The sequence below is a fragment of the Lycium barbarum genome, chromosome 7, assembly GCF_019175385.1.
Source record: "Lycium barbarum isolate Lr01 chromosome 7, ASM1917538v2, whole genome shotgun sequence".
Lineage (NCBI taxonomy): Eukaryota > Viridiplantae > Streptophyta > Magnoliopsida > Solanales > Solanaceae > Lycium > Lycium barbarum.
The window spans coordinates 25,459,684-25,481,974 of NC_083343.1; the positions used below are offsets into that span (position 1 = coordinate 25,459,684).

General features: G+C 34.8%; 1 protein-coding gene and 1 long non-coding RNA gene across 3 annotated transcripts; one reads left to right on the top strand and one right to left on the bottom strand.

Moving 5' to 3' along the window:
- Window positions 1-554: 554 nt before the first annotated feature.
- LOC132603317 (uncharacterized) lies at window positions 555-6,420 on the top strand. Its single transcript, XR_009568155.1, has 2 exons — window positions 555-1,510; window positions 5,919-6,420. It is a non-coding gene; the product is annotated as an uncharacterized LOC132603317 (long non-coding RNA).
- LOC132603316 (probable sodium/metabolite cotransporter BASS4, chloroplastic) lies at window positions 5,712-18,496 on the bottom strand. 2 transcript variants are annotated; one of them, XM_060316317.1, is made up of 14 exons: window positions 18,168-18,496; window positions 16,704-16,803; window positions 13,948-14,055; window positions 13,815-13,855; window positions 12,755-12,833; window positions 12,233-12,291; window positions 12,062-12,130; window positions 10,934-11,047; window positions 9,554-9,575; window positions 8,325-8,392; window positions 7,004-7,089; window positions 6,372-6,501; window positions 6,106-6,207; window positions 5,712-6,033 (listed from the first exon to the last, which is right to left on the bottom strand). In XM_060316317.1, exons 1-14 carry the CDS (start codon window positions 18,348-18,350, stop codon window positions 5,968-5,970), a joined length of 1,227 nt encoding a protein of 408 aa, XP_060172300.1. In that variant the 5' UTR covers window positions 18,351-18,496; the 3' UTR covers window positions 5,712-5,967. The 2 variants fall into 2 exon arrangements, with proteins under 2 accessions (XP_060172300.1, XP_060172299.1); XM_060316316.1 differs by having other exon boundaries at window positions 13,815-13,882; window positions 18,168-18,495.
- Between the last annotated feature and the right edge of the window lie 3,795 nt (window positions 18,497-22,291).

Sequence of the window (22,291 nt, forward strand, 5' to 3'; positions counted from 1 at the left end):
CTCATAAGACGGAACTTTTCCGTAAGGAATAACTAAAGTTATGTCAGACCCTGCATAACTATAAGTTCCGCCTTATAAGGCAAAGTTTATGCCTTAAGGAAAAATTCCGCCTTAGGGGCATACTTTTATTTATGTCTTAACTAAAAGTCTACCCCATAAGGCATAACTAAAAATATGCCCCATAAAGCGGAACTTTTCCTTAAGGCATTGTTGACACCCAATTTTGTCCCGTCCTCCCCAAAATATTCATTTGCGGTTCCAACATTTTTCGGCAAATTTAAAATAATTATTTATATTTTACCATAATTATCAGCCTCTTATTAATACCGGCATTTTCGTTCACTAGCTGTTATTGTTTTGTTACTGCTACCATTATTATTTTTATTATTATTATTATTATTATCATTGTTATTTTATTATTACCGGTATTATGATAATCCGCATTTTTATCATTTCGGTATTTTTACCATCTTATGCACACACATCGCATTTATCTTCGCATAATTAAATAACAACATTTATTTATTGTTGAATTTTTAAAAATATCATCGCACGACTATTACAACATCATATTATTTTATTTTTTATCCGAGCACTAATAAATACATAATATTTCGGCACACGTTAATATCTAATTAATTGAAAGGGGGGCCTTTTTATTTAAATTTGGAACCCAAATCAACCAAATGCTTCGGACCAGCCTATAAGAAATCGTCCTACACATGTTAGCCCAATTTCCCCGAAAGCAACCAGCCCACTAAGATGCCAACCCGGCCCAGAAGCCTTAATTTCCCCAAAACAGCCATTTTCTTCATATGCAACGGAACCAAACGAACCCCAAGGCTAGAATCCATCTTCAATCAGAGCATAACCCAGCTGTTTTTTGGCCATTTTTAGCCAAATCTCAGAGGCTTTTCGCGTCCTCAGTCGATGCCTCATCTTTTCCGGGCAAAAGAGTTATCTTGTTTGTCTCCAACGGTAACATACGCTCCACTTCCAGAAAGGGTTTTCCCATTTTTGCTCGATGACATGCGACAATCTTCAAAGCCATAAATGGTCGAGCATTTTCGGGTAAGAATCCAAGTCAAACCACGTGAAAATTTGTTCAGGTTTGAACGATTCCATTTTTGACCCGTTTTCAAAACCCTAGATGAACCAAAGATCCCGCCCAATTTTCAATTATTCAAACCTTAGCAAACCCTAATCCTTTCCTATAAATATTGGCTTCTCAACCAGTTGAGGAGAGGGGGGAGCCGCCGGAAAATTCCCTAAAATTAGAAGTTTTTAGTCGCCTGAAATCCCTTTAAAAAATAAGCTTTTAGCCGCACAACATTCCCCTAAAATATTAGCCCACTTTTTTAAAAAAATATTCGAAGCGTCGAATCATCTCTTTTTATTCTCATTTTTTGCTCCGGTTACTGTTTCGCATCCGAGTCTACGCAAACTCAGAGATTCGAAGTGTTCGAGGTATATCGGAAGCTCGAGCCCCACTTCGCTGCACCCGAAGCAGGTGATTCTCCCTTTCCCCTTCGCGCCTTCTTATTTTATTTTAGGTTTGTTTGTTCTTTGTTGTTTGTTCTGGTGTTTGTTAATGGTAACGAATGATTGTACCAGTGTCTACTTAGATTTGGTTTGTATAGGTTCATATATGTTTAATGTATAAATTTACTTAGTTAGTTTAGCCTTAATGTGTGTTGATATATGTTTATTCAAATATCAGATTTAAAGTGATGATTTGTTGGGTATGAACATGACAATATTTGAGCATTGCCTAGCCGATATTCGAATCATTGTTTAGCTGTCTACCCCCTTAGTATAATGATATTCGGTTATAAAAACTTCACAATAATGGCTTGAGTACTCTCGAACGATATTACTTAGCTTTTGTTTAAACAGTAGTGCATAGGTAATAATCTAACGACATCTAATCTTAAAGGATATATTAGCCTATTAGTTAAAGCATGAAGTCCACTGTTAGTTTCACTTAAGCTCATCCCATCTAAAACATAGACTTATATTTAGCATGCTTTAGGTGGTTAATAACTTCAAATGATGTTAGAAGCTTGATTAACTGACCTGTATTAGTGTTACAAACCTTAGTAGCGAAACTGGATAAGGCTCGTATTGCGCCCTGTTCAAGATAAATTGAGGCAGTCCGGGGCATACGTGGAGAGTCCCTTGTTGTCTCGGTTGTTCAGAACCTTTACACCACTAGTTGAAGTTAAATGTTTAAATTTCAGCATGATCTGTTAAGGTTTATCAGCATGAATTAACTCAGCCTCGTAGTTGTTTTAGCTGTACTATTGGCTTTCGTAAAGCATGCCCTGTTTATGGCTTCTCTCAACGTGTCCTTGTACATTTATACTGAGTTTAGTTTAAGTCCTTGTGCTGTTAAGATTGCGTTCCGCATGTCGGATATGTTATTTTCCTTTTGATTTCACTTTTTATAAAGATAAGTGTTTAGGATCAAAATTACGTTTGTTATCAAGTGTTGTATACATCCAGTATTTTAATCATCTTCCCTCTTCTGTTTTCCATCTGTTTAAATTTAGCATGAGTTAGGAGTTTAATTTCATTTCATGTAAGTTTCAATCTTGCTCAATTAATGGGGTTGGTTTCTTTTAGTTCTTCCTCCTTTTAATAAAGAGCTATGTTTGGTATCTGTTGCTACCTATCTTTGCTCAACGTTATGGCATTTTGGGTTGTTGCACTTCTTTTCAAACTGTTGCATTTTGAAAATTGGTTGGTGATGTGCTTAGTAGACTATGTGTATGGTGAAGTGTCACCCACTCCCAGCTGGTAGAGTCTCATGCCTCCTACATGTATACATGATCTGCACATAAGGTTTTTTTAAGGTTTGGCATGCCTCAGTGTTGGTTGGAGCATGTCTGATTTCTTTTTTTTTAGATAAAAAGGGGAAACAAATCTCCTGAAATAGGACGTGGTGTTTCTTAAAACTGAAACACTTTCTTCCCTTGATACTTTGCATGAAACAGATCCAAATACTGTGGAACTGGAATGCTCTTTTATTCCTGTTTGAACTTAGCCACTGTCATGCTTTGCTTTCCTTTGCTGGTTCAGTTTAAATTTGTCCTGCAAGTGTATCTTGGCTGAGTCTCGTATATGTTGTAGACAGCAGCATGTTTTTATTCGGTCTTGTGTGTGCCCAAAATTGCAAATATGTTTTTCGTGAATTATATCCACGCCGGCTGTTATAAAATGCATTTTTGCGTTAGTCCTATATGTATTTGCGTGAACAGATATGCCTTATTGAGTGTGTATACATGATATATACTTAAAATACGCGCAGCATATACATAATCTTTGATCTGTTTTGAATTTTATCTTTACATGTTCGACCTTATTCTTCTGATTACATTCTAATCCTTTTCCTTTCATTTCTGCATGACCACTGCATACGAGTCAGAGGGACTCGTTCTTCTTCCATATTCGGTGTTGGGCTAAAAGCCCAACGAAATCTCCTCCGTGTCCAGCCCATCCGCAGCAGTGCATAAAATCTCTGCTGGGCCGAGGCCTAACAGCAGCAGCCCAGTCCGCAACAATTTAAAAGTTGCGGGGCCGAAGCCCAACAGCAAATAGATCCAGCAGTCCCAAAACGGGCTGGGCCCATTTGACATGATTTGCTCTTTTATTTTCATGCATTTAATTTGTATTATGCAACTAACCTTTACTTTGTTTTATCTTCTTGATTTAGATGAACCTTAGCGGGATTGTTTAGTATAATGGGTAGTCAATTTAAGGAAAACTAACTATTAATTCCGTAGGTTTCGTGCTTGTTTCTTTTATTTTATTCATTTTTACGTCAAAACTATTTTAATACTTATAATATTCATTTTTAGAATAATTGATTTTTTTTTTAAAGATAGTATGACTACATATTTTGAGTCGAATCATGCTTTATTTTACCATCTTAAAAATCTCAAACATCACTAATACATAAATATTAATCCAAGCATTTTTTATAAGCATTCTTTAGATTGATCCGATTATGCATATGTTTTAGCCAAACATAGTTAAATAAAAGAGAAAGAAACTCATGCCCTTTGCATCACATTAAAATACGAGCCTAGGCTTTTCTATATCACCATATTCATATAATATAATCTAAACATCGCATTTGTTAAGTTTTCTCTTAAGAAGTTATTGTTCATAGGCAAATTATTTATTTTCTACTAATCTTATTTTGAATACATTACCTTTTTTTAGGCCTTAGTAATATCTTTAAGTTCTATTTGGCATTTAAAATCTTCTTTTATGCAAATTATTATATTTTTCTATAAGTCTTATTTTAAAATAGCAGTACTATTTTCATTCAGGTTTTAACAGCATTCATAAGTCTCATTTTTTTTAAAAGCATTTCCTTTGTGCAAAAAATTACTATATTTTTTTCTACAAATGAGTTTAGATGGCATTATTATATTTCGCTTAAAACCTTAGTAATATGTACAAGCTATTTTCTTAAAATTTAAGTACTGTATTTATCCATCAATTAATTAACCTAAGTTTGACCAGTAAACCGTAGTTAACGGATTCTAGAGGATGCTTAACACCTTTCCTTTAGGATAATTAGAACTCTTACCTAGAATTGAAAATTAAGCAGACCACTAACAAAGGTTTAGTTAGGCTTTACCTTAGTAAATAAAATAGGTGCCCTAATTCACCATTAAATTAATTAGGTGGCGACTCCTTAAAGTTAAGCAAAAAATAAGAATCCCCAATATGTTGTACTCTAATTTAACCCGTTGAAAATGGGGTATAACAGGCATAACTAAAAGTTTGCCCTATAAGGCAAAGTCTATGTCTTAAAGGAAAAGTTATGCCTTATGAAGCATACTTTTAATTATGTCTTAACTAAAAATCTGTACCATAAGGCATAACTAGGAAAAGACTTTTAATTAAGGTTTAACTAAAAGTCTGCCCATAAGTATGCCGGACCCGGCATACACTTGTTAAGGAATAACCAAAGTTATGCCAGACCCGGCACACTTATGCCAAGTCTGCCCATAAGGCATGAGTATGCCGGGTCCGACATAACTTTGGTTATTCCTTAACAAGTGTATGCCAGGTCCGACATACACGCAACCCAAACCTTGCCTTGCAATTTTTTTTTTTAATTTATGCTTGAGCAGGTGTTCGAACCCAGAACCTCATGATTTCTGCACGAAGCTCAAGATTGCAACGCAAAGGGCAAAAATTAAAGACCAACAATATGGGGAGCAAAATTTAAAGACCACAAATATGAGGGGCAAAATTTAAAAACCACCCCAAAATAAGGGCAATCCGCGCAAAAAAATGACTCGACACTAATACTAACAAAAGAAATTTAACTTACCACTAGAAATGACAATAATGTTGAATGTCTATTGTTTAATTATGCATAATTGGATTAGAGAGTGAAAATACATAACTTAAGTCTTTTCTTGTCATGCAATTAATACTTATTAGCCGTACTTATTTTAGCATGACTTAGTATTTTTAGATTATGGTCATTTTCTTTGACTTATTAATTAGCAATATTTATTTTAACCGATTTTATTGTCTTTTGTTGAATATTTTAATACAATATCATCACTCTTCTCACATTTTGTGTTAATATAATTGCATCTTACTAGGACTAAAGAAATATTTGAAGTAAAAGTTATATGTTTTGTACCAAGACTAATCCCAAAAAAAACCCGGAAAACCCGAGGTTGAAAAACCCAAATTTTATTGGTTTAGTTTGGTATATAAATTTAAAAACCCGATGCAATTGATTTGGTTTGGTGTTTAAAATTTCCGAACCAACCCGATCCATGTCCACCCCTACTGTTCCATTATGTGGTGAAAAAAGATAAAACTTTACTTTCAGCTTGAATAATCATCGACTGACAATGTGAACTATTCCTTCCTGAAACCAGCAAAATATTTCAATGTGCAGCACAAACCATCTAGGAACTCCAGATGATTTTAAGCAGTCTTCAAATCATGCTCTTTTTGAAACCAAACGCTCACCAAAAAAGAGTCCAATATAATCTGAAGCAAACGATATTTTGTGTCAGCAAACTGGAGCTTCAAACTCAAAAGGCTGAAGAAATTAAGAATAACCTGGTTCAAATGTGCCGCTATGCATGGAAGAACCAGTAAACCAGATTCACCAAGAGCACCACCAAGCTGTTCCACTACTGCTACCATTACAGGCAGAGTTTTCTTGTAACAAAATGAAGGAAATTAGGGCGTTTTGATTATGTCATGGAAAAAAAAACAAAAAAAAAAAAGAACATGGAATCAGGTTTCTCATTCTGCATCAACATTTCTAGACTCATGCACTTTGAAATAGCGCTAGATGAGCAGAAAGATAAGATGTAGTTTACCTGGCTCGCAACAAGTAAAAGAGCACTAGTATTTTGCTTCTTTGAAAAAGATGATTCACTACCCCCTGAAATAGCGGAGAGTAATGGTATTGCCAGAGCATTAAAAGCCAAGAGGATGAGATGCAGAAGCCTGCAACAAAATCTTATCAGTCAGTGATTAGGCAAAGTTAGGGTACAAAAATGACATGTTATTCCATCAATTTATGTTGACTAAGGTAATTAGGCAAAGTTAGCATATGAAAATGACACCAATTATCGTGACAGTTGGAGGTGAAAGAATAAAAACAGACAGATTACTTAAATTAGACTAGTATTTCCGCATTAACTAATTGTATTAGCACACATGCCGACAAAGCTCTAGAAAGATCACTGCCAAAGATGTAAAAGAATCTCCGTGGTTCTTCAAAAGGTGCTACATGAATAAATGCAACTAAAGATACTTGAGCAAAGAAACAATCCCAGATAATAAAAGTCGTGTTACGGTGCAACTTGTTACATAAAAAGTTAACCTAACATATACCTTGTACGCCAGAATTCACTGTCCATTGATAACATCAATCCACAATGCCACAAAAATGAATCAAATTAAACACCATTAATGAAGACAGGAGAAGGGAGAGGTGGAAGCATACACTCCTAACACAACAGCCAGAAGAAATACTGCTGGCTTAACCAATAAAAGCAGCGACCTCGATCTGCTCACTTGTATAAAAGGGGCCTGAATACAAAAAAAAATAGACATCAGGCGATGCTTTCATATTTTTTTAACAAAACGAAACAAAAACTGACGGTGAAGTATGATGGCAATACAAAATTTTGTCCAGATAAACATTCTGGCATTCAGTTTAAAGAAATACTTCCAGGACTTCAGCAGCTAACGCGAATTAAGTGCGTGAGGGGTACATTAACAGCTCATACCATGAAATCAAACACAAACCTGTTTTCCTATTTCATAACCAAAGATAATGGAGCTAAAACAACAAAGGTATGAGAACCACGGTGGTCATTTCAGAAAAAATCTGAAGACTAAAGCTGCTTAATGGCAAAGAATGGAAAAAGATCTCGAGACTTGTATCATGCAAGCGTATGGGATAGGGATCATGGTATAAAGTGTACTCCCTCCTTTACCTAATCCACTTTCCCTTTAGAGCAGTGTATGTACTCATTTTCCCGTAACTGGAAACTTCTCAGCTCCATAAAATTAGATTATCAAAAATAACTCCTACATATTACTTTTGGCTTGATCTTACTTTTGTCAGCTTTAATTCTCAACAGTTCTTTCCAAATGAAAGATTGATAACCTTGAACATTTCTTGCAACTACATGACCTCTTTGGCAGTATTTTGCCATCATGAACTGAGACCATAGGTTATTTTCCACTTGATCTTACTTATTAATTGAAAAAATACTCAGTTTAACACACTTCCTATCTCTAGTATAATAAACGTTTAACTGTTTTTACCTAATCTCCATGTTCATATAGTTCACGTGATTGGTAGAGAGAGTTTGCATTTATAGATGGTAGCTCTCTGATGCTCCTAAAATGAGATAGGATCAGTAATTAGGATTTAAACATCACCGCGGAAAAATTCTCAAACGTAGCAAAGCTCTGTGAAAACAACCTTTGACTGGAACACTTAATTGTATTATGGGATTCACAAACATGTTACTCAATAAAGAGCAATGCACAAAGTTTTTGTTTATCTAGTCTAATGAGAGTCAACAATCAAAAATCCTTGCACTTATAATACCAACAAATCAAGAGACATGTGATGCAAGTTTATTACTGGATGCAATATATTTGCTGTTTGTTATTAGAGCATATTAGCCTTCAGGTCTCCCTTTCTTTGTGCATCTTATGGTCCTTGTTTGGGATGGTAGAGGGATGGACAGTGAGGCAGTTGTTGTTTCAATATTAGATTACAATATAGTAAATTGGAATCTGGATCTTACTAAACTTAGGAGGAGAGCACTCATCATTGATAAAAGCTTACGATTTCCATCAGAAAACTCAGCCACGCCTGCAATAGAAATTGTTAGAAGAGTAGTACTATATATATATATTTTTTTTTTGAGAATGAAATTAGTAATTATTAGTTATATATTGGGCATTTTGATGTAAGAACCGACCCCTTGTATTGCATATTTGTGTTCAAGAATATGTTTTGAGCAAACTGTTATTCTAATTATGACTTGTTTGGATGGTTTAGGATGAGAGACTTGAGGGATTTAGACAAATTTCAACAACAACAACATACCCAGTATAATCCCACCAGGTGGGGGCTGGGGACGGTAGAGTGTACGCAGACCTTATCCCTACCTTGTGAAGGTACGGAGGCTGTTTCAGATAGACCCTCAGTTCAGACAAATTTAAAACTTAAAACAGGTGTAGGACTGTTTCTGATGTATCTGATGCAATACTGCAATCGCTGGAGAGGATCCGACGTTGAGAAAGAAGGTTGACCCGGCAGGCATGTTGACCTGGGGGTCACGATCGAGGAGTTTGGGCACGATAACAACATACCTGCCTCATGTTAAATTTCATGATTGCGGTGGGAGTTCCGCAATCACTGAAATCCCTGGGTATTTAAAGGGCAGAGACGAACTTCAGAATCAATTTTGATACTTTTGAGAGGTCTATTTCACGAGATTTAAGGGGTTTTCAGCTAAGAGCCAGGGTTCTAAGCTAGTATTTGAGCTTTCTTCATGATTATATACTAGTTTGTTTATCCAAATTATGAGATTTGAAGTGGAAATTCACGGAATTGACCCCTACCCCCCGTTCCAAATTAGAAAACTAAAAAATTAATGTTTTTTTGGGACTTTTGATTGGAAAACTAATCACATATTTGGATTCACTAGATTAGGGGTAATCTGAAAACACATAGGGTCCGCAGATTTGACCTCGTTGACCAGTGGTTAACTTATAGGGTTGACTTGACTTTACCAAGGTTTATTTTCAAGAAATGAGTCAATGGGATTCTCTAACCCCATTTAAACAATTGTATAGATCAGAATCGTCTGGACGAGATTGGATGGGGTAAAACAGTTTCGGAGCACTTAGCTTATCTCAAACCGAGGTAAGTACAGATTTTGACCTCTAAGAGTTTTTCCAGAAGAATAAGCATGCTATTAGCTTGATCTACACATTACGTATGTGTATATGAGTGCAGATCACTTACCCTTGAAACATTCTCGTAAAACCTGTAAAGCAAGGGGAAAAAAGGAGAAAAGAAAAGGCATTAACCAGTCGTTAGGAACTTCAAAGGTACAAGAAGAAAAAGAAACATCCTGATGTTATCTATTAAAGGAAGTCCGTCCACATGAAATGTTTTAGGCTAGATACTCCAGATATATCTTGGTGTAAAATAGTTTCAACAAAATGTTTAACTCAAAAAGAAAAACATTCGATAGAATGAATGAGATAGAACCTTTTTAATTATCTCTTCCCTTTCACGATTTTGTTTAGATTTGAGAACTGAATTACACCAAATATGAAGGATGGCTTCAATTCAAGCAAGTTATATGCATTTTTCAAGACCAATTAATAGTTTTAGGACCATGAATAGAAGCTTGAAGAGAACCAGACGACTGTTAGCAATCCTTATGAATCTTCTGCTTTATAAAAGAAAGATGCCATGAAGAAAATCAAATATCACAATCTAAGAGGTAAGCATATGCTGGTCCTCTTGATCTCCCTTTTAATTAGCACGAAACACCAAACCAAGGAAAAGATATTACTCTATCTTTCTTCCTTCTTAGAGAGAACTACATTCTCTCCAGAATAAGAAATTGTTTGGCAAAACTGCTAATAGGAAGTTGAAAACGATTGGAATTGGTCCGTTTGTCACCTACACATTGGATTCCTGCAGCAGGTCTCCAGTATTTGGAGATAAGCATAAATATTTGGAGAACTGTTAAGTAATCTTAAAAATATTTCTCATCTTTCTAAAGCTTAATTAGATATAGTATCTCCCTAAACTTCTCGAACAAACCACCTTGATTAACCAGACGTCTATCATCTCGTCATATTGGATTGTCCATAGGTAAATGTATAAGTGAAGAAAACATTCAAACAATGAATATGAGATTATCTAGAAAAGATTTTAAAGTAGCCGAATGATTAAAAATAAAAAAGGAAACCCAGGGAACATGGGACAACTCCAAAGGTAACAATAGTCTAGAACTTGTCCAACAAGATACAAACTGAATTAGAAGTAAACTAAGATATGAACCCTCCCCCCCCCCCCCCCCCCCCCCCCCCCGCGTCCCTCAACTACCACCCATATAATGATCATACATGCTCAGAGCATGATGACTATTGAGTATCGTTCATGCCAACTGAAAATCAATTATAATAGAAATTCCTAAGGCAATAAAATCAATGTGACACTAACGAGAGTAAAGAAACTACAAAATCATAGTGGCTATACCAGACAGTGTATTGCCTAACCTTTAAAGATGATGGTTGCAGTACAGATTATCTATTAAGAACTTGTGGAATCAAAAAACGAACTTCAAAGTTTTCAACAGGGTATGAATGGTGTGATTTCAGTAAATACCTTCCCTATGATAAGAGGAACTAGAAGTGTGAGAACAAGGCTTCTGAACAACTGCTCAGCTGGGACAGACACACCAACCCCGGCAGCTATGAGCTTGGAGATCGTAAAAGGTACCTAGAACAACATTGGGTATTAAAAGAATAGTTCAAAGTACTGAAAGTAGTGAGACAAAAATTGTCCAAGCATAAATATGGAATGAAGTGGAATTCATCTTATGCCTAACAAATGGCAGGTGGGTATATCAATCTTTGTGTTTCAACAGTCACCATCAATTGCTACTGTAAATAAAAATAAATAAGCAAATACCAAATCTTGACTGCCTTGTTGGTTTCAAATCAGCTGCTTTAATTCAAAAGGTAAAGGATGTTTCAATATGGTATTAACACAACAAATTATTTGCCTTGCACAAGAAGGTGTACATCGACTACTTTCAAGAAACAGATATAACAAGACAGATTTTATGAAAAGGGAAGAACACCTAATACCAACTGACATCTGAATGTTCCCGAATATACTTATTCCAATTTTGTGTTTCTCGGAAAAATTGGAAGAAATAAGATCTCTTGCCCTCTTACAATTTGAATAGAAGAAAATGGACTTTTCAGATCTCTTATGTGTTTTTTCCAGATCTCTTATGTGTAAAAAATGAAAATCTCTTGTAAAAGGGTCATAAAACCAAAAAGGTCTGTAAAGGACCAAAAAACCATTTCTCCCAAAAACAGTTCAACAAGTGGTAATAAACAAGAAGATAACTGGATCAACGATTAGAATGCACCCAAATACTACAGATTTCCTTACAAAAGAATCTCTAATTTTAAAATGCAAAAGAAGATATGAACTAGTAGGAACTCTGCATTAGCTTAAGCAACTCAGCATATATACCATGAAAGATGAATTCTTGAAGCTTTAACAAAGATCATATTCCTTGATGTAACAACTATTCAAACATTTCATGGAAAAATAGTCAAAAACTTCCATCAAAGTTACATGAATAAGAATTGGACAGAAAAAACATGCTATAACATAAGACAACCGACTTTATGTACAGATAAAAAGTGAAGAAGATAATAATAATTGTCATGAAACTTAATAGCCTGGAAGAGATTTGCAGTAGCTCAGGAAACTTACAATCACAATTCCTAGAAGGTTTGATATTAAAGTCGTCGCCAGAGCAAGAGCCGAGTTTCCTCCAGCTATCTGTGTTTAAGTGAAACCTGCAGTCAAACTCAACGACCAACTATTTTCCTGGTTTGGTTCTGCATAGGCAATAGCATGCATAATATAGGACATTCAACTTACCCGAGTTAGTGCCACTGCACTAGATAGTGTTGTGGGCATACAGCTAAATATGGCCAACCCTGAGGAACCAAAAATTATAATCATAATCAACAGATTCCTAGTGACTACTGAACTTTTGTAATAAGCACATAAAAGAACTAAGTTTCGAGAACATCATCTCCCTCCTACCATGCTGACGAACATTAGCCCCTCTCTCACTCTCACTCTCTCCCCCACACACCAAAACCCCCAAAACCTCCCGCTCCCCCTGTCTACGTGTGTGCGCGATGGCTTGCAAAACCACTCAGTCCATGCCAGAATGCCGATATACACAGACACTTTAAAGTGAATAATGAAGTCACTACAGCAACTAAACCTTGTTGTAGTTTAATGACAATCATCTTGGTTATCACAGTGAAGGAGCATCAATGAATAATAATCACTTATCATAATCATCTTCCTTATTTCATCCCAGCTTCCGCATGTTCAGAATGTTATGCCATGCCTACAACACGGATAGGTTGACTGTCTTTAGCTTCTAACCTGTCACAAATTCTTGAGGTTGAAGCTTTAGCAGCAAAATAATCTTGGAAAAAAGAGGAGTGAAGAACAAAATAGAAACCTGCATCAACAAGAATAAGCTAGAAATAGTTAAATATGAAAGTGTCAACAGAAAATGATCCAGAAACAAAATTAAGATAAAGCATCCCTGAGTATAATACCAAAAGAGCAAAAGCAAATTGGTATAGATCCATCCAGATGATAGTCATTCACTGAAAATGTAAAGGCCCTTAAATTTCTAATATTAATTTGGATAAATTACGTGCCTAATGACGAGATTAAATCATTTAAAAAATGTGTATGGACATACATGAGGGTAGTGAAGCCATTGGGATATGATAACATAAGTATGATATGAATTGAAAGTGGTTTAAAGTTCCACCAAGGTAACCAAAATGTTGTCAGATACAGTATTCCATACAAGTTATTCTCTTAACTTTTGTTCCAACAATTATGGATGGTTATCTACTCACCGGGTCAGTAGACTCACCCACCCACCTTATGTTTGTTTTGGCTAATTCGATGTTAGTTATCCAGATGAGTTAGTAGCTGCCCGTGTGTTTCCGGATTTTGGTGAGCCCCACTTATCCATTGGCTAGAGTCTACTATTTTCGGTTATCCAGACTTTTTCAATGTTATCAGTTATTAGAGATCTGGAATCATGCTCCATCAACTCGGTACTGGGTGCATTTCAAATTTGAATTAGATTTAGTTGTAAATTTTGATTTTATGATAAAGAATTTTTTGGTCACTTTCAAGTACTTGTTATATTCAAGGTAATGATGATAGATGTAAGATATAGAGTTTGCCTAGTGGAATAACCTTCTAGGTGTCAATGTGACCCCTTTAGATTTGTGTCTTGACAGTTTCAATTTGGCATAGTGAAGAATTTTGAAGTACAAACCAATATCCAAAACAGTTGTGAAAGCAGTTCAAGTTCCATTATCATTATGTTCGGCCATAAAAGCACAAAAACAAGACACAAAGATGAAGAGGAGAACCTACAAAAATTATAATGGCAGAGAAGAGTTGGAATTCATACAAGACCAAAAAGCCCAACAGGCCAAGCTTCAGCAGCAGCACCTACTTCATCACTACGCAATGTGAGCCCTGTATCATAAGAAGGTATATAACCACTGCGCACCAAAATTGACAGAGAAAAGCCAGAAATCTACCTGAGACTATAAATATGCCAAAGGTACTAATTTTGGACAGGTAATATCTATCAGCAAGACAACCAAGTGCAGGATTAGCAAACCCTAATGCTACTCCACCAATTAAAGCTGCAACAATGATTGAGAAAGCATGAGTCTTGGTATCAGTAAGCATAAAATAATTCAAAAGTTTAGAGGATATAATGTAATAACATCCACATCCGAAATAACGTTCTGTAATATTTCAAGAAGACCTTCATGTCAACACACTTTAGTGTAATCAGGTATCACTCGTGGTAATCAACAATCCTGGTGCCCATATACTCTAAGGGGTCGTTTGGTGTGAAGGATAAGCAAAAATAGTCCCAGGATAAAATTTTAGTGCCTCTTTATCCCATGTTTGGTTGGAATAAAAATCCGGGATAACTAATCCCAGGATTAGTTATCCCGGGATTGTAGCCTTATTTTATCCCACCTTGAAGGTGGAATAACTAATCCCGGGATAAGTTGTTTCCCAACCAAACGAGCACTAAGATTGTCCACACTTAAGGATCCATGGTCATTTTGGCTGGCATAAATCGATGCCTTTGACAGCCATTTCAAGTTTCATTCTTTTTCAAAATGGAAAAAACTTTTGAGAGCTATGTAGACATTGTCACCAAAATGATAACACCATTAGTGGAGTTAAGAACTACAAGAACATTAAATCCCTATTGTACATATACTGTTCCAATGTCACATAAAGTCCAACTTAATCTGTGCACGAACACTTTCTACATCACCTCATTGGGCATATACCTTCAATAGAGACAAATGAGTTATGTTCAATCTCTTTGAAAAGATAGATGAGCCAAATAGAGATGGACAAAGCAACAAAATATAGACATTTAAATTCTTATCACAATCAGAAAGTTTTGTGCTGTTGATCTGGAGCTGCACAAGCTGTTTATGGATGCAGAGTATTCTGTTTCATCTTGATGCCCCAAGATACCCCCCCATAGGAAATGTTAGATTAGAGATTCTGCTTCATCTAATCCGCTGTATACAGGTTAGAAGCATCCTTTTTTTTTTTTTTTTTTTTTTTTTTTTGGTATTTGCTCTATTATAGTATATTAGCTACAGCGCAAACTTTCATCCATTGAGAATTTGAGTTCAATTTTACCTTGATTGAAGCATAACGTACTTCATTCCTGTAGAAACAAAAATTAAAGGGAACAAAAAAAAGAGCAAAGAAAGAAGAAAAAACAGATTCTTCTTTCTATTCCAAGTACCCAATACCCATTCAATTAGTCTTACTTCTGTTAAGCATAGCTATTAAGCGGTGCAAATCTAGGTTACTTGTGAAAACTAACAGCTATTATATCCAAAATCTATATTACATGGCTTCATTTGTTTTGATGTGCACATGTCCAAAGAGTGTGACATGGTTATGGATACTTTGTTCACGTTCTTCTGAATACACCAATAATCACTCCCCAAAAAACAAAAAAGAAGAACGCTCAGCATTTATTCGTACTGAATACTCATACAAATTCGTGTAGGATATGTACCTATAAACAAGTCTATGTTCCTGTTCACACATGCACTACACTATTACTAACCTCCTTCGGCATTTTATTTGATTACTAATCTGACTTGCAACTTCCTCTATGTGAGCTTTGCCAAGCATAGCCGGTCCCGAACCCAAACAAAAGGATGATTGTGTTAGGTGGACGGCAAAGATAGTCAAACTATTGCCAATCCTTTTGAATATAGTGATGGACCTGAATAGAGTGAATTAAATAAAAGATTCATACGGTCGATCCTAACTAAATTGGGATTGAAGAATAGTTGATTGGAAGATATTAATCTGTCTTCCATAGACAAACTACAATCAAGCAAACTTGATGACAGAGGTTTCCTTCTGTTCTTTACCTTTTCTCTTTTTGACAAACCAAGAAAAACGTGTTATAATCAGGCAAAACTTGCAGAATCTCTGATAGTGCTGGAAATATAGAGAAAACTGATAGAAGACACCAGGAAACTAAGGCACATCATGCACGGAGACTGCACGCTGAAGTCTAGTGGATCTCCTGATAAAACCTCCTCCTCAGTTAGAACGTAGCATATTGGGAAAGCTTGTGAGCCATTGAATTGCAAAAGGTCAAACTTCTTCATACTTACGAGACATTATCCCTAACCTAAGACTAGGCACTTGTCAAGTTGACAAAAATATAAACATTTCAAAAAGAAGATTTCCAGACTGAAAGATAAATACAAATGAAAAATCCTTTGATACATCATCCAACTTAATTGTAGGTCTACAGAGAAGAACCAAATCATAAAAATGTACCTCATTCTCATAAATGTATCGTCTTAAGCACAACCTTGAATCGTTATCACAGAAGGAGAAAAAAAAAAAACACAACCTAAGATTCCCTAACTGGACAATAAGCTTGAAATATTTTCCGTTCACAGATCTGTGTTAAGAAATTGCCAGAAATTATTCAAAAAGTACATAATGTTCCAATGCATGTTCATCTAAGTTCATGTAAGAAATTGAAGGAAAAAAAAATTAGCAAAATTAGTGCACTTAAGCGACCATCACAATATGTTCTTTATTGCAGGTCAAAATTTACAAAATCTACTGCCGAAACTAAGCAATTTAGGTAGATAATGTTCCAAAAGTTCCCATTCAATCCAAGCCACGCATCATCTTCTAGCTTGAAAAACAATATATCAATCTGCAATCCAGTCCACAATATCTAAATTCTCTGAAGGAAGGTTGGATAACTGACCTAAAGGCAGAAAATTGTTGGATACAAAACTCGAAATTGGTTTTACCCAATTAGAGGTCTTTGCAGTAGCCCGTGGAAGATGGTCTCCACTACCATTTCCCTGAAAAATACCATAAATCTTATCAGTAAACAGCAAAAAAAAACTTCAAATACTCCCTCCATTCAAAATTAACCGTCTCAAGTTGATTTCTGCAGTTTTGACCGTCAAATTAATTTTTAAATATACACATTTAAAAATTGGGGTCAACTGCATGAATCTTTACTGACCGTGTTACTACATTTAAACTCATCTCATGTCAATATTATAGAAATACAAATAAAAAATAATAGAAGTTCTCTATATTTTCTAAACTATAAATCTCTGAAAGGCTCAAACACTCGTAAAAAGCATAGGACTTGCGGTGAAACAGTAACAAGTCTAAAATATATTTTCAACTAATAGGTATCAACTATAGAAATCTTTTTCATTCATTGTGCCCTATCTTTCGCTAAATTTGCATGGATCCCCAAAGATTGTAGGTCCTTCAAAGATACAACTAACACCTTTACTCACCATGGTTTTACACCTATGAACCGGTGCATCTGGAGGTCGACACAAAACATGACCAAACCATCTCTCTCATTTTATCCTCGACGTGTGCTACTTAGACCTTCTCGCAAATGTAATCATTTTTTATTTTTATCTAATCTTGTATGGGCGCACATTCATTTTAGCATCCGCATATCTGCAACACTAATGTTGTGAATATGTTGAACTTTGGCAGCCCAACAATCACTCCCACATAGCATAATTACATGACAATACTTTTATCCCAATTTGATTGGTGCCATTATCATTTACTCAAGTTTAAGAATTTAGGCCAAATATTACTTGTAAAATAGGTAAATCAAACAACTAAAAGTTGACTCCTAAAATCAAAACTAAAGCACGTAAACAAGTATAGTTAGGAAAGCTGAATAACCCACATTGAAGGAGAAAACATATACTCACTCCGTTTCAATTTGCTTGTCTGGCTTTGACTTGGCACCGAGTTTAAGAAAGTAAAAGTAAAGATAAGTAGAATGTACCAAAATGTCGTTTAACCTTATGGTCTTATAAGCGCCACGTGAAAAGTTGAAATTAAAGAATTGTTTAAAAATGAAAAGAGATATTATTTTTAAACGAATTAAAAAGACAAACAAATTGAAGAGTACAAACTACTCTCTCGGTTCTAATTTACTAGCACCTTTCGGATTTGGAGATTTAAACAAGCTTTTCTTTCACCTTTTTCATATGTCTTTTTAAATATTTTGAATTTTCAATTATTATGACTTTGTTTCTAACTAAGTAAAATTTATTTTTAAAAGCTAAAGGTTCCATATTCAAATTCATAGTAAAAATAAAACAGTTTAACTCTCGAAATTCTGGCCTGTGTCACATAAATTGGGACAGAGATAGTAATAATTAAGGAAAGCAAAATAGACCTTGTTAGAATGTTGTTGTGAAGTGGCTCTAACAGATAAACTGAGTTTCGAAACAAGACGCCACCTGTTGCTAATTTTCGAAGAGCAAAATGGGAAGTGGTTCGTACGCCCGCAGCGGGACAGTGAATTTGCGTTGGTTGGAGGGTTGAGGAATAGAATTTGGAGTGTCCCAATCCCCGCCATTTTGTTGTGAGTCAACTCAAACGCTACACTCAACTAATGATTGGGAGTATGGTCAGGTCAAATGGTTACCGATGGTGTTTGGCTAAGTTGTTCACTCTTAACTGCCTTATACTCCTCCGTCCCAATTTGTTTGAAATTTTGGTATTCAAACTAACTCTCTTTCGTTACCATTTTTTTCAATTATTTATATGGTAAAATTTATCAAATGACTACTTTATTGTAGTTTTCTACCATTTGTAACTATCCTTTTTAATATTACCATTCATAGCTAAAAATCAGCTGATTTGTGTATGTTTTCGGATGTATTTGTTGTCAGCAAATACATGAGCATACGGTAAAAAAAGGAACAGCTTCCTTTATTTTAGCCTCTAACCGTGATGATATTAAATGAGAAATCAATATATTTTTTACCTTCCTTTCCACAAAATAAGCTGTAATATTCCCTTTCCTTACACGTATCTCTTCTTCCATTCATTCTTCAACAGTCAAAAACGTAAAAATTCAAATTTCAAATTAAATCTTCAACACATCTGAAAATACAGTAACAAACACAAACACGTCAATCATCAGTTAATTCGTGCAAAAACACCGTTTTTTATTTCACAAATTTCGTCTATTCAATTTGTATTTATGTGATTTCAATTTTTTTCTTGGATCATAATGTCAAAGTTGTTTTGTTCTTCTGATTTTTTATTTTTTTTATTTCTGTCTTCACCACTGATATTCGAAAATAATGATGTAATCTCATTGTAAGAGTGTCAATGAATGAATAATGCTTTTGAAAATTTCGGTTGAAAGTATGTTAATGTACATGAATGGTTAGGAATCCAAAAAAAAGGATCCAGTTCATATCTTTTATTTTTCTGAAGCTAAACTATGTTTTTCTGAACTAATTTTCATACTAGTAGCAATTTATGCTAAAACTAAGTATTTCTGAAGTGTAACAATATGTGTATGTTATATTCCCATATGTTTTCTCTTTTACACGTTCCAATAACTTTTCGAAGTTTTCATCAATAACTTTCCGAAGATCCAGTTCATATCTTTTTTGTTCCTGAATCTAAACTATGTATTTCTGAACTGTAATTCAATATCTAAACCATGTATTTCTGAACAATGTAAACTGAACTATCTCAACTATGTATTTTTATAATATCCAAACTATGTATTTATGCACTGTCTAAACTATGTATTTCTGAACTATCTAAACTATGTATTTGTCAACTATTTTTCATATCAGTTTCAATTTATGCTAAACTATGTATTTTGAAGTGTAATTCAATATGTGTATGTTATATTTGAATTATTAGTGAGTAATTCTAATTTGTATAAATTATTTAAATTTGAACATGAATCTTATGTAGGGCATACATATTACAGGTTTTATGTTGACACAGTGATTCAAGGATTTTTTATTTTTTTTTATAAAATGGCCAATATTTCATCGTTGATTAGACACTCTGGTATTTGGAACGACGAGAATAAATACGTCAATTACAAAATCGATGTTGTGACTTTCAAGGAGTATTCGACGTATGAGGAATTGTTACAAACAGTTGCAACACAATTGAATTTGGACACGAAAATGAAAAACATAAGCATAAAATACATGGTTGAAGGTGATTATATTCCAATGAAAATTCACAATGACATGGGTGTTAGGGTGTATGTGGAACTGAAGAAAGAGAACAAAGCATTACCAATGTACCCATTATGTATCATTACAACTGATAGAAACATGGAGATATGTATATCGGATGAGAGTTGTGTTGAAGGTGATTATTTGCAAATCGGATACACGAATCAAACAGTTGGTTCCCATGATTTTGCATCATCAAGTTGTGGAAAGGCTGATTTGTTATTTGAAAACAACAAGGGTATGGTTATTGATGACAAGAACCAAAAAGTAGTTGCCGTCGATAAAGTATACAAGGATAAAGATACATTAAAATATGTGATGGTGAATTATGCAATTACGAATAGGTTCAACTATCGGACAGAAAGGAGCAATGCAATAAGGTACTAAATGTGCATTTGTTTATGTATTTGCAACTGTGTGTTGTTACGTATTTTAACCGTTACAGTGTATGTTTGTTAATTTGTACGAGTGGAAGTATTTCTCAGCATGTGTATGTTTATTATAAAGTAGAATCAATGCTGATTTGTATGTATTTGTATTCATAAATAATGTATTTGGTCTGGTTTGCATTTGATTAACTTATTTACATATGGTAAAGTTACTCATCTGTCCTTTGTATTAATAAAACAAGAATAAATACATTACTGATGTATTTTACATTAATGTGTTTTTTTTTAATTTATTTCTTTTGTTTTTTTGTTGTAGCTACACTCTTGTGTGCGTATCAGGAGAGTGTGATTGGAAATTCAGGGCGTCAAGTGTCGGTAAGTCAGGAATGTTTAGAGTTAGGAAGTTTCAAGACAAACATACATGTCCATTGAAGGAAAAGGTTTATTCCCAATGCCAAGCTACAAGTCGGTTGATAAGTGGGATTGTCAAACCAAAAATATCAAATCATAAGAGGAAATATACGCCTAAAGACATTTTAATTCACGTCAAAAATGATTTCGGAATGGATGTGTCGTACATGGTTGCTTGGCGGGCCAAAGAAAGGGCGATGAACGATTTAATGGGTGAACCGGCTGATTCTTATAAAAGACTACTTGGATATCTATATATTTTGGATAAGACTTACCCGAGTTCACATATCAGAATGCGTAAAACCCGCGAAAATGAATTTATGTATGTTTTTATAGCACTATATGCATTTATCAAAGGCTTTGATTATTGTCGGCCAATTGTGGTGGTTGATGGAAGCCACTTAAAAACACCATACAATGGAACATTTATCTCGGCAAGCACATTAGACGGTGCAGGTATGTCAAAAAAATACATATTAATTTATTACCTCAATATATATTTTATATGTTTTGGACAAATACAAAATGTATTATATTATTTTTTTTTCTTCTTAACTATATCTCCAGGAAACATACTTCCCTTAGCATATGGTGTGATTGATTCTGAGAATGACAGATCATGGACGTGGTTTTTTGAGCGTTTCAGAGAATCATATGGAATCAGAGAGAATATGTATATCGTATCAGATAGGCATGAAAGTATAAACAAGGTTGTTTGTCGAATTTATCCAGAAGTTGCACATTATGCATTTGGCATTTGTGGGGTAATGTATGTAAAAAATACAAGAAGAGCCATGATGTGCTGAGTCCTGTTTTTTATTCCATGGCAAAGGCATACACGCAGGATGATTTCGATGAGTTAATGGGAAATGTTCAAAAGGTAGATATGCGCGTGGCAGAGTATTTGGAATCGGCTGGTAGAGACAAGTGGGCTAGATTGTATGCATCTGTTAACCGAGGGTGGACAATGACTTCTAACATAGCAGAGTGCATTAACCGACATCTTCTAGCAGCTAGAGAACTGCCTATATATGACTTTCTCGAAGAAGTTAGAAGGATGTTTGGGAGATGGAATTACAATAACTGGAGAAATGGAACATACACGTTCACTACACTCGGTAAAAAGTTTCAGGAGATGCTATCAATCAACGAGTATCTATGTCTACGAATGACGGTATGTTTCAGTTTAACGTGTGTTATAATTTATTTGACAAACTTGTACTGGTACTAATCTGGTGTTTCTACACATTATACATTTGTGTATTTGGTATCCATGAACAGTTAGTGTTAATGTAAATTATATGAATCTTTGAAAATTGATATGTATTTGTTTAATGATTTGTTCATTTATTTTAAAATTCTGATTGTTTCAATAACAAATACATGTAATATTTATTTTTTCAGGTAGAACCGTTAACAGAATTCGTGTACACAGTACATGATGGAGGACGACGATTCATTCTTAATTTGAATAGCAAAACTTGCAGTTGGCGTATGTTTCA